Genomic DNA, 13,467 nt, shown 5'->3' with positions numbered 1-13,467 from the left:
TCAGCCTGTGAAGATATCCTGAGGAGAATTTTTGAGACACTGACATCTGGAGACAGTTGACTGGTGGATAATTTTTGAGAGACTTTTGATAACTGGAGAGCATTGTTTCCATGATTTTGAAAAAAACAACTCAACAGCTTCCATTAATGACTAGGGGTGAATTTATCCAGAATCTTTACCATCGCAGATAACTTATTGAAATACTTCTTTGTCTAATTTATTATACTCTTAATAAAATGTGTGGTCATTAGAAAAAAATGTATGTTTGGGGCAGCTATGTGGCATAGTGGAGAAAGCACTGGCCCTGGAGTCAGGAGAACCTGAGTTCAAATCCAGCCTCAGACACTTACTAGCTGTGTAACCTGATCTGGTCACTTAACCCTGATTGCCCTGCCACTCCCCACCCAAAAAAAAAAAAAAGTAGGTGAGAATACTTTGTTGATAGATTTAATCATGTGAAAAGGACAAGAAGTTAAGAAAGAAAGACTGTAGTAGCTGAACTGTTTACTTCTCTTTGTGAATTTTTTCAAATTTCTTTTTGTTCATTACTTTTGGGTGCTTCAGATTGTTTTGAGAACACCCCAAATACTTTAAATTATGGTTTGAATTCAAGGGGGAAATAACCCATAGCTTCAGGATCAAGGCTTTTGTAATATCAACTGATTTAATGCAAAGAGGGCTTAGTTTAGAGGAGAAGATGTAGTTTCAGATTGTGGCTCTGCCATCTTCCTGCTGGTGTGACTTTAAGCAAGTCACTTAACTTCTCCAGGCCTCAGTTTTCCAGTGGAATATAATCCCCGTGGATAATAGCTAAGATCCCTTACAGCTCTAAAGTCCATGGTCTTCTGACACAGAGTATCAACCTATTGTCTCATTTTGGAGACCAGCATCGACCTGTTCTTACAAACACTTTCTCTAAGGATCATTTTAGTCTCTCATTCTTCTTATTTAAAAAATTGTTTCCTCCAAATATTGCTTCAGCAAAAATTTATGCAAGTATACTCATTATCTGATTAAAAAATACCTTCTTCTTTACTCATATATTTTTCACAGGATCCAAGTGATTAGTCCTGACATATACAAATAATCTCTATAAGCCCTTTCTATTCTTTCTGGGGTTTTCTCACTGACTCTCCATTCATTTAAAAAGAAAACATAATTATAAACAATATTCTTCATTTACTTTTCCTATTTCCTATCTTTTTCTATCCTCCACACAATTTCTATATTTGCAACTACCATGCAATTGTTATGTAACAAACCACTTACTTCATTTAGGACTTTTGTTCACAGAAACTGATAGGAACACCTTAGTTGGAGTGAATAGCTGCCATTGCTCATATTCCCAAATACAAGATATACCCAAAATATAGACGTGAAAGATAAATATATGTTCATCTAAATGTGTTTATTTTGTCATTTTGATGTGTTCCCCTATTTAAAATTATGATAATAGCTAACATTTATACAGCACCTTAAAACTTGCAATGTTTTTCTCATTTGATCTCATTTTATTTGCTATAGACCTTTTTATAGAACCACTATCATGGCTCACAGGTTAATTCTTTAATAGAGTCTACTGGTAAAAAAAATTTAGCATTTTGTGGGTTGTATTTTTGTTTTTTATATTTGCTGTTTCACATTTCAAGTGTTCAAATACTTCTGATGCCCTAGATCACAGGTCCTGTGAATCTCTACCTGTGTAAATCTTTATCTTCTTTTAAGGCTCTACTCTGGTGCAATTGTCAGTTGTAATGGTGTCTCCCTTCCCAAACTTGTGCACGTTGCCTGAATATTTCCTTTCTTCTGTCACATTTCTATATAATATCATACTGTTTTGTGTTCTTGCGTTAGATTTTAAGTCCTGTACTGTCAAACTGCCATTTTTATTTCTGCATCTGTAATGCCTAGCATATTGCCTAGTACAAGCAAATTCACTTGCTTCAGTGTTTGTTGAAATTAATTATCTTTGAAACAAACCCCTTTTGTTCATCTGTACTATATGTCTGTCTTCAGTCTATGGTTTTAAGTTTTCACTTGCAATTTACTATTTAGAATAATGAATATGGTTGAATGTAGTACTTGCCATAGTTCAAAGTATGATACCAGGTTATTGTCTGATTATCATACTATGGACATCTTTAGGGATCATACTTTTTGTTGTATTGTCAGTTTGCTATATTTTCTAATAGTTACATTATAGCAAATTGGATATAGTATTGTAGGGCATTATTTACCCTTCTCTAAAGTATAACTTATTTTTATCATTGTTTTAGGTACTTCTGTAGCACTCATTATCCTTGCTTTGGGATTTTTGCTGTCAGCTCAGGTCTCACCACAAATCTCTCTTAAGCCAACAGTTCCTTCAGATCAGAACTCTTCTTGCACAAAATACAGGTGAGACTTTTTTTTCACCTTCTGAAATATTTTGCTTCATTTCTCAGTTTTTAAAATGCCTTTAAAATTACCATTTTAGATGTAGATTTTATGCAAAACAGTCTATGTCATGGGACACTTATAGATAGTATAGTATATTTTATTTACATGTTATGTTACTTATTGAATCATGGAATTTTACTTTAAGGTAGTGTTTATCATGTTTACCATGGAGCATTCAAAGTGAGACTAAATGGCCAATTATTGGGAATGTTATTTTTTCTAAAATAATTAGAAATAATAAAATAATTCTTTGGTACTTTAGTATGGCACTGAGTAAGTAAATTAATTTAGGTAGTATTGTCATTTTGAATATATTGACTTGGCTTCCCACGAGAAATTCCAGGTGTTTATCTCTCTCCTTATTTGTATGAAAAGTATTTTGTAATTGGGTTGATAGAGTTCCTGGATGTGTCTTCACAAGTAGACTCCCAAGTATTTTATACTGTTTGCAGTTATTTAAAATGGAATCTTTCTATCTCATCCTGCTGGGTTTGTTAGTAATATACACAAATCCTGATGATTTATGTGGATTTAATTTATATCCTACAACTTTAGATAAAGCACCGGCCCTGGATTCAGGAGTACCTGAGTTCAAGTCTGGCCTCAGACATTTGACACTTACTAGCTGTGTGACCCTGGGCAAGTCACTTAACCCCCATAGCCCCACCAAAAAAAAATAAAATAAATAAAAAATAATATATCCTACAACTTTGCTAAAGTTGTTGTTTCAACTACTTTTTTTAGTTGATTCTTTATTCTCTAAGCATACCATCATGTCATCTACAAAAAGTGATCCTATTTTTCCTCATTTCCTATCCTTAGTCCTTTAATTTCCTTTTCTTGTCTTACTGATATAGCAGTATTGAATGATAATGGTGGACATCCCTGCTTTACCCTGATCTTATTGGGACGCTTCTAGTTTATCCCCATTACTGATAATGCTTGCTCTTGGTTTTAGATACATGCTACTAATTTTAAGAAAAGTGCCATTTATTCTTATACTTCCTAGTGTTTTCTTGTGTCAAAAGCTTTTTCTTAATCAACTGATATAATCTTGTTATTTTTATTGTTTTTTTATTGATATGGTCATTTATGATAATGGTTTTCCTAATATGGAACCAGCCCTGCAATCCTGGTATAAATTCCACCTGGTCATTGTGAATGATCTTTGTGGTATATTACTATAATCTCCTAGCTAGAATTTTATTTAAAAATTTTTCATCTGTATTTATTAGGGAAGTTGGTATATGGTTATCTTTTTCTTGTGTCATAGAAGGAATTTGGTTGGACTCCTTTAACCTTGTTTCAAATATAGTATTGATGTTAATTGTTCTTTAAATGGTAGAATTTGCTTGTAAATCTATTTGTTCTTGGGTTTTGTTTTTTTTCCAACAGATAAGGAGATTGAGGTCCATCACAGTTAATAGGCTTGTCCAAATTACATGACAAGTTAAAAAGTTAGGACTAAGATATAGATCTCTTGACTCCAATCTTGATCCCTTTTAACTACATAGCTTCACCTATATATCTTATGTTCACCAAATCTCTGTCACTTTGCAGTAACTCACTTAGGGTCTTAAACTTATTGAATGCTAGATTCTAATGATCTGATGATGGAGATATTAGTGGAGAGGAAATGGAAAAAGGTTGTGACCCAGGACGGGGAAGTATATCTCTCCTTATACTTAAGTGGTAGTAGCTAGCTAACCCTAAATCTGCCAGGAACAGGAAAGATTGCTACATCTTATTTTATCATGCTATCTTACTCTAGTGCTAATATTTAAATAAGAGTAAACTATAATATAAATAAGTAAAGGAATAGAGCTAGAATTTCTTTGGTATAGTGAATTTCTAGGTGAAGAAACTCCTTACCAATACAGGCCAGCACTTTTCTTGTAATTTATAGTCTTTAAAGAGTTACCTAGAGCATTAAGAAGTTAAGTGATTTAATAATGGTTACATATCTGGTATATATTAGAGTCAGGACTTGAATTCCTGGTTTTAAAGCTTTAAATGATTTGCCTTATAATCAGAGAAGGCCTGTATGTCTTAGGAATTTAAACTTTAATTTAAGTTATCAAACTTCCCTGGAACAAGTGAAGGGAAGGGAATGGAAGAAAGGAAGGAAACAAGTATTTCAACTTAATTCAATTCAATAAACATATGTTAAATGCCTACCATGTGCCTGTGCTAAGCACTGGGGATACAAAAAAAGAAAAAAGGCAAAAGGCTGTCCCTACCTTCAAAGGCTTACAATCTAATGGGGATGGGAGACACATTATAAAGCATTCAAACAAAGGAACAAGGAAATAACAACTGATTAACCAGCATAGAGATACATGGGTTGCTTGAGACATATAGTGGGGAGAAAAATCCTTACATTAATCTTCAGAGCTGGTTTTCCTAAAAGGTTTTTTTTTTAAGTCAGCATAACCTGTATGTACTGAGTTAACATTAAACAAATCTGGTTTCTAAGCAACATGTCAGGTCATGGCTACTAGTTTCAAACAATGAAATAAAATTTTCCCACAATCCCCGCCACCCTTTCTGGGCTTTAAAGCCCAATTTCAGAAGCAGATAGCTAGCTTAAGGCTCAAAAAAAAATTCATTAAAATAACCAAAGTCAGAGGGAGGCATTCTCTTTACTGCCCATCTTGTCTAGAACATCTTGAAATTCCTTCAGTGAGGAATAGGGGCTAGACTTGTGGCAACTCATAAGGGATCAAAATGAGTGAGCATTAGGGTCTGTAAATTAGGGGGACTTTGACTTGCACCAGGAAACAAGTAAACTACATAAGACAAGGAAAGTCTTCAGTCATTGAAAGAACACATATTGTCATGAGTATTACAAAAAGGTTGGTTTTTTTTTTTAATAATACTTATTCTGACTTTTTTTTTTGCTCACAACAAAGTCTGTATTTTAATTTTACTAGGATTTGGTATTGTTTCCTATTTGTTGAGTCATTTTAGCCATATGCAAATCTTCATGACCCTTTTTGGGGATTTTCTTGGTAAAGATACTGGAGTATCATTTATGCATATTTTTCCAAGAATTTTTTTTCTTTTCTCTCTTTTTTTTCCCAATGAGGTGGAGGATGAGAGAGATGTAAAAGAGTTTTCTCTTTTCACATAATGGAAAGGGAATACTACAGATACAAGATATATGCAGCATAAATAGGGAATAACAGTCAAGACACTGGAATTAAGAGGGAGTAAGGATGGCACTTTCAGGTTGTCACTGTATTGTTAGTTTTATGTAACTTTTACTTTTTTACAAGCAAAACATCAATGAAACTTTCAAAAAGAAGTGAATTAAGCCAATAAATTTCTATCTTCTCTGATGTCAGCCAGTTGTTTTTACAAATTAATTGGAATTTTTTGCATTTTTATTTCATTAACAAATGTGTTCTAAAGCCATAGGAAGTCTTTCGCTGGATAATGTTGCCTCCAAGTTCCCTGAATAAAACTAGTAAAGCTTGAATAAATAGACAAGTAGAACAACAGAATAGCAAGTGACAAAATACAGCTAAATTCGCTGATCCTTTTTATCTGTGGTTTTCTTTGCACAGGTTTCCTAAATGCAGAGAAACATTTAGGGCCATTGTAACCATTAGTCTTTTTGTCTTTTACTTCAGCTGAACAATACAAATGTATTAGTACTCCCAAATATAAACACATCAATGCTAAAGAGGATGACAGAGTAAAAAGTGCTGTATTTTTAAGTCAGAGGACATGGCTTCAAATCCTTGTAGGATCGTGGGCAAATCACTTATGCTCTAAGGATGTCACTTTCCTCATATGTAAAATGATAAAGTTGGACTAGATTACTGGTAAAGTGCCTTCCAATTCCAAATCTTTGAACAATTTAGGGGAATTAGCTCCAGCATTATATCTAATAGCTAGCATTTTATATAGCACTTTTTTTATTGCAAAAGGCTATAAATGTTAACTCTTTTGACCCCCATAACTACCAGCTGCCCCAAAATAATGAAATAAATTTGTACTTCTGGCAAAAACTGTACCTCTTCTAATAGTATGACTTCAAAGATGTATATTACATACTTACCTGCATCCCTTAGTTTTGTGCAACTGAGACAAATGTAACAGATTAATTTTAATTCTATCTTCCCCTATTTTTCTAATTTACCTAAAACAAGTTCTTAGTGCCTTAAATTAAAGTTCAAATGCAAGTAAGTAACATGTGTGTCATAGGAGGTGATGTAAAAAAGATTTCCTTAGAAGAGGAGGAAGGAAAGGTAAGGTTTCAGACTGACACTCAGTATATGCACATTTAGGTGATTGTTTCCTGTTATTTACCTATAGGCAGGAACACCTGACCTATGCTCTCCTTTTCTTCTACAGTTCCTGTGATGGATGCATGCTTGATCCAGGCTGTGGATTCTGCTATAAAATGAACAAATCAGATGTGGTCGATTCCTCGTGTGTTCCAGTCAGTAAAGCATCATCAAATGAAGCTGCCTGGGGAAGGTATGTAAGTCAGAATTTTGTTTATGGTTATATTCACTTTGGTTCTTGAATATGCATTAAGTTGACATTTGATAAAATACAACACTAAATTTAGTTTTTCTATAGTACTTTCTATCCATAAGTACTCAGGAGACACAGTCAGGATCATACAAGATTTCACAGACTCCTTTATAGATGAGCAGAGAGCACTTTAAAAAGTTGACAACCAAGAATAACAGGTAGCAAAGCTGAATAACCTTATATAAGGGGCTTGGGGTAGAAGAGGGCTCTTTATAAAACTAAAGAACTTCTAGGCATTCCTGATGAAAAGGCCAGATCTGAGTAAAAACTTTGAAACACAAACCCTGAAGTCAAGAGGAACATTAAAAGTTTACTATGATTGAGTAATGAGTACCATACCATTTTAATACATTTTAATATGGAGAGGAGCAAATGAGGAACTATAGTTTCATTAAGGGCCATAGAGGGAGTTAAGTAAGACAGAGTGGTGTTTTTATGTTTTGATGCTTTTTTAAAGAGAAAGAAAAGGGAAGAGAGGAAAGAATACAGTAGAAAAGAAAGAGGAAGAATGGTGGAGGGTTTTTAACAACCTCACATAATGGGGGGGTGGACAAGTACAAGGCTATACAAAAATGGATAAAGGTAAAGAACTGAGTATCACTTGAACCTCACATCTCAACGTCTCAGAGATGGGCAGAACACTTATACTAACATTTGATATAGAAATATATTGAACTGAATCAGGAGAGATGAGGGAATGGGAAGAGAGGGGGATAAGAGGGATGGTAGATAAGGAAGTACAGTCATAATCAAAACATACAAAACTTGAAGGGTGATTTGTCAAGTAGAGTTTAAAGTGAAAAAAGAATGGGTAAGAATCCATGACTAGGTTTTTTGAAAGCAGAAGAAAAAAAGGGCAGAGGAGTGAAGCACATTGCAGCAAGCATAGAGTATTCTTGGGGCAGGGCGGGGCAGGGAATGAAGGTTGACTGGCTTGTCCAGGTTCACACAGCTAGATTTTTTTTTCTTTTTTGGTGAGGCAATTGGGGTTAAGTCACTTTCCCAGGGTCACACAGCTAGTAAGTATGACGTGTCTGAGGCCAGATTAGAACTCAGGTCCTCCTGAATCCAGGGCCACTGTTCTATCCACTGTGCCACCTAGCTGCCCTAGCAAGCATAGAGGACTCATACTGAGCATCCTCTTTTTCTCACCACTTCTTCATGAATGGGGACACAGGGGGAGAAGAGATGAAAATTATAAACAGGATACACAATTAATGATCATAACTTTGGGTGTGAATAGGATTAACATATCTATAAAATGAACAAGAATGACAATGGATTAGAAATCAAAATCCTGTTTTACCATAAAAGTATTTTGTTATTTTCTAGTTACATGTAGAAATATTTTTTAACATTTTTAATAAGATTTCTAATTCCACATTTTTCTCCCTCCCTCCTTTCCCTCCCCCTTCCCCAAGAGAGCAAGCAATCTGATATGGGTTATATATGTACAATCACATTAAATATATTTCTGGATTAGTTATGTTGTGAAAGAAGAATCAGAACAAAAGGGAAAAATCTCAAAAACAAAAAGAAAAAAGAAACAGTATGGTTCAATCTGCATTTTTCTAGATGTGGAGAGCCTTTTCCATCATGAGTCCTTTGGAATTATCTTTGACCATTGTATTGCTGAAAAGAGTTCAGTCTATCACAGTTGATCATCACACAATGTTGTTGATACTGTGTACATTGTTCTCCTGGTTCTGCTCATCTTACTCAGCATCAATTCATGTAAATCCTTCCAGGTTTCCCTGAAATCCGCCTGTTCATTGTTTCTTACAGCACAATAGTATTTCATTACATTCATATACCACAGCTTATTTAGCCTTTCCCCAATTGATGGACATCCCCTCAATTTCCAATTCTTTGCCACCATAAAAAGAGCAGCTATAAATATTTTTGTACACGTGTGTCCTTTTCCCTTTTTTATGATCTCTTTGGGATAAAGACCTAATAGTGGTGTTGCTGGGTCAAAGGGTATGCACAGCTTTATAACCCTTTGGGCATCATTCCAAATTGCTCTCCAGAATGGTTAGATCAGTTCACATCTCCACCAGCAATGCATTCCACTAATATACTGTTTACACAGAACACACTAAAAACATGTAGTCACAACATGAAGCAAAGGTCTGGAGCTATCATGCTTCAGTTGAACTAAAAAAAAAAGCAGGAATCACAATCATGATCTCAAATAAGTCAATATCAGAAACAGAACTGAATCAAAGAAACAAACCAGGAAAATGCATTATACAGTCTAAGGAATTAATTGTGATTTGGGGTTTCCATGACCACATCTTTGCTTCATTATGGTCAGACTGAAAAGATGTAATCTTGAAAAGCCTAAGAGAAGATGGGTGTGTACTTGAAGAGATTATAGAAAAGAACATTTATTGAGTCAAAGTATCAAACTAAGTATCTAAAAAGATTGAAACACATTTTTTTTGACAATTCTTTAATCTGAAGTTTTGTTTTTATCTGTTTTCTCTCACAACCTAGCTAATGTGGGAATGTTTTCCATGACTATTCATGTATAACTTATATTGAATTGCTTGAGTTCTTGGTGGGAAGGGAGTAAGGAAGAGAGGTTGGAACACAAAGTTTTAAAAAATTGATGTCGGGGCAGCTAGGTGGCACAGTGGATAAAGCACCAGCCCTGGATTCAGAAGGACCTGAGTTCAAATCTGGCCTCAGATACTTAACAATTACTAGCTGTGTGACCCTGGGTCACTTAACCCCAATTGCCTCACAAAAAAAAAAAAAGGTTAAAAAAAATTGATGTCAAAATTCATTTTTACATGTAATTTGGAAAATAAAATTCTAAACAGAGAAAAAAGAGTAAATAAAAAAGAAAACTTAAAGACAGTTTGGCAGAAACTCGGTACAGAAAACATAAACAAATCATAGGAGCAAGGAATAAATTACCTTTCATATCTTTAAGATAGGATAAGAGTTCATGAGCAAACAATGGAGAAGAGGAGGGAAATGAAGGACAACTTTCAATATGTAAACATAAAAGTTTTTGCCCAAACAAAACCATCATTGCTTTCAAAAATCTAAAACTAGGAACTGGGAAACAATCTTTACATCAAATTCCTCACATGAAAGTCTCATTTTCATTTGCTCAGAATCAAAATTTGATAGAAATTCATTATCTATGGTGTCTGTGGTAAATTTTAGCTTCTTTGTTTCTCTCTTTTAATTACCTATTTTTCTTTTGCTTTATCTGAAATCATGATGCCTTTTTTTTTTTACTTCAGCTGAAGAATTCTGCTTAGGCCCATTATTTTAATTCTATGTCACTGCCAGCTCCCATTTGGTCTGGGTCTCCTGCCCTGGTTATTCCTTTGCTGGTATGCATACTGGGCTAAATTCCAGAATTACTACTCTCTTCCTGAGTTCAAAGCCACATTGCTATATTTCTGGAACTTGTCCTTTGTTCAGTATTCCAGTAGGGACCACCTAACAACAGTTCCTCTTCATCCTGGATCTGTTAGCCAGAAATGGGGAATAAGTGACTTCCTATAGTTCTTAATTTTTCCTTTAAGTATTGGGATATACTATTCAGTGCATTTATGTTAAGTACATGTTATTCATTGTGCAAGGTATATTTGCTTTCTTTTGTATTATAATATTTGTTAAGAAATTGTATTCTTTCTGAGGGTTTAGTACTTATGATTTCTTTTGGTTTAGGGTTTTGTTGATGTATCTACCTTTTCTCTGGACTCATGTTAAAGCTTTTTTTTCCTTGAAATCTTTTGGTGTTTCCACCTATTTTCTGTATTCCTCTGTCACTCAATTTCTGGCCCATTCATTTTGCTAGTGACTATACCCCCCAAGACTAAAAGGCTGCCTCTTTCTTCTCAAGTTGGGGGATTTAGGATTTTTTGGCTTGGGTTCCTACCCTGAGAGACCTGCTGGAACCTTCTGTCCCCTAAACTCCTTGGGGAAAGAATTGGCACAGAATTAGCTTCTCTCTTTGTTTTCCTCTTTTCTTTATTGGTCATGTTTAAATCACCATCTGGCTTTTTGTGGAATGAGTAGGTATGTTATGGATAGAATCCCTTACCTAGGGTTTAGCAACATATTTTCATCCCCTTTCAGCTTCACATGGATGGGCAGAATGACTGTCACTCGGATTGGCAAAAAATGTTTTGGCAGAGCCTAAGGGACACCCCAAAATAATTTTCAGGCATGAGCCTGCAAAGTTTCTTGTGCTTCTGCTACAGATATGTGCAGATTGTTGGGGTAGTAGTCCTGAGTGAATACTTTAAAGACTAGATTTCTACAGTGTTAATTCATAAGGATTTTACCTTATCAGAGTTTGTCTTCTTTCTCCTATGTATTTAGTTACCTCTAGTGCTTAATTTATTTTGAAGTAGTTTTAAGAAACTGGCCATTCCTCTATTTTGCTGGTCAGGCCATCCAGAAGTTCTGTTTAACATGTTTATAAATGACTTAGATAAAGTTTTAGTGGATTGTAAATTCAATGTGATTCAGCAATGTAATTAAGTAGTAAAAAAATCATTAACATTAAGAGAGGAATAGCTTCCAGGAATAAGGAGGTCCCTCTATATTCTTCCATTGTCAGAAGTTATCTAGAGTATTGTGTTCCATTCTGACCACCATAGTTTAAGAAGAATATTGATAAACTAGAGAGGGTCTAGAGGAGACCATCAGTGTGGACTAAATTGAATCTATTTTACATGAGGATAAATTGAAGAATCTGGCTAGATTTAGGCTAAATAAAAATTGCTTCATGGGGACTAAGATAGCTGCCATGTATTTGAAGGGCTATTATGTGGGAAAGGTATTAAACTTTCTCTATTTGGCCCCAGAGAATAGAACTAGGAAAATAGGTAGATGTTGCAAAGAAAAATTTAGGCTCAATGTGAGAAAAATCTTTATGACAATCAAATATGTCCCAAAGTGGAATGGTGTGCCTTGTGAAGTAGATTATCCTTTCTTATAGATCTTCAAGAAAAGGCTTGAAGCTTTTTGAAGAGCACTTTATTGAGCATGTTATAGTGGAATTTCTTTTAGGTATAATTTGGACCTATTGGGAAGTCAAATCTCTTCCAACTTTCGATTTATTCTGATTCAAATCACAAAGTAGGAGCTGTCCTTGGGTCCTCAGTCTCCTTCATCCCACAATCATTTTCAAAGTCTTCTGCCTCCACAAAATCAGGTCTTTATCATCTCTCTTACCTGAACTACAATAATAGTCTCCTAATTGGTGCCCTTGCTTCAATTTGCTCCTTTCGCCAATTCGTTACAACCACCTATGTGACATTCTTAAAGCACAGGCCTGACCATGCCATTACCCTTCTCAAAATCCTCTGATGGCTCCCTGTTACTTCTAGGTTACAATATATTAAAAGCCCTTCACAGTCTAACTCCAAACTCTCTTTTTAGACCTTTTCATGTACTCTACATTTTAGCCAAACTGGCCTACTTAGTATTCCTTCCACAAAGTGTTTCATTTCCCATGGATTCAGAATAGGTCACCCCCTCTCCCCTCCAGCCCTCCGGCCCAGAATGCAGTTCTTTTTCATCTCTCATCTTAGCTTCTCCAGCATCCTTCGAAGATCAGCTCAAATACTACATTCTACATGGAGTCTTTAATTCTCCCATTTTCTAATACCTTCTTCCTTTGTATTTATTTGTCTATTTTATTTCATTTTATCCCAATAGAATGTAAGCTGCTTTAGGGAAGGGTCTGTCTTGTTTTCCATTTTTGTATACTCAAAGTTGTTATTGTTGTTCACTCATTCAATCACATCCAACTCTTTGTTACCCCATGGACACCAGTGGGTCCATGCATATTAGGCCCTTCTATTCTTCACTATCTCTCTTTTTTTTTTTTTCTAGTGAGGCAACTGGGGTTAAGTGACTTGCCCAGGGTCACACAGCTAGTAAGTGTTAAGTGTCTGAGGCCGGATTTGAACTCAGGTACTCCTGACTCCAGGGCCGGTGCTCTATCCACTGCACCATCTAGCTGCCCCTATTCTTCACTATCTCTTAAAGTCTGTCAAAGTTCATGTTCTTTGGGGCAGCTAGGTGGCCCAGTGGATAGAGCACCGGCCCTGGAGTCAGGAGGACCTGAGTTCAAATCCAGCCTCAGACACTTAACACTTACTAGCTGTGTGGCCCTGGGCAAGTCTCTTAACCCCAGTTGCCTCACTAAAAAAAAAAAAAAGTTCATGTTCTTTGTTTCCATGACACTATCTACCTATCTCATCCTCTGCTTCAGTATCCAACCTTCCAGTGAATAGTCTGAATTAATTTATTGAAGTATTGACCAGTTTTGACCTCCTGCCTATCCTTAGAATTCTCCAATGTCTTCTGTACCACAATTCAAAAGTGGCAATTCTGTGGTGCTTAGCTTTCCTTATAGTTCAACTCACAGTCATACATTATTATAGATGCTTAATTAATAGATTGATTTATCTACACTGAAATTCTTCAGTCATGACCTAA

The 13,467-nt window shown here is 35.4% G+C and overlaps 1 protein-coding gene across 1 annotated transcript in view; it reads left to right on the top strand.

Annotated features, from left to right (window-relative positions):
- Positions 1-13,467, top strand: part of SLC2A13 (solute carrier family 2 member 13) — a 141,711-nt gene that overhangs the window by 105,959 nt on the left and 22,285 nt on the right. Inside the window, 2 exon segments of the mRNA XM_043968651.1 lie at positions 2,277-2,397; positions 6,802-6,927. Coding sequence (XP_043824586.1) covers positions 2,277-2,397; positions 6,802-6,927 — 247 coding nt within the window.

The sequence above is a fragment of the Dromiciops gliroides genome, chromosome 5, assembly GCF_019393635.1.
Source record: "Dromiciops gliroides isolate mDroGli1 chromosome 5, mDroGli1.pri, whole genome shotgun sequence".
Lineage (NCBI taxonomy): Eukaryota > Metazoa > Chordata > Mammalia > Microbiotheria > Microbiotheriidae > Dromiciops > Dromiciops gliroides.
Note: the sequence above shows the minus strand (reverse complement) of the source record. Positions and strands in the feature narration are given on the sequence as shown.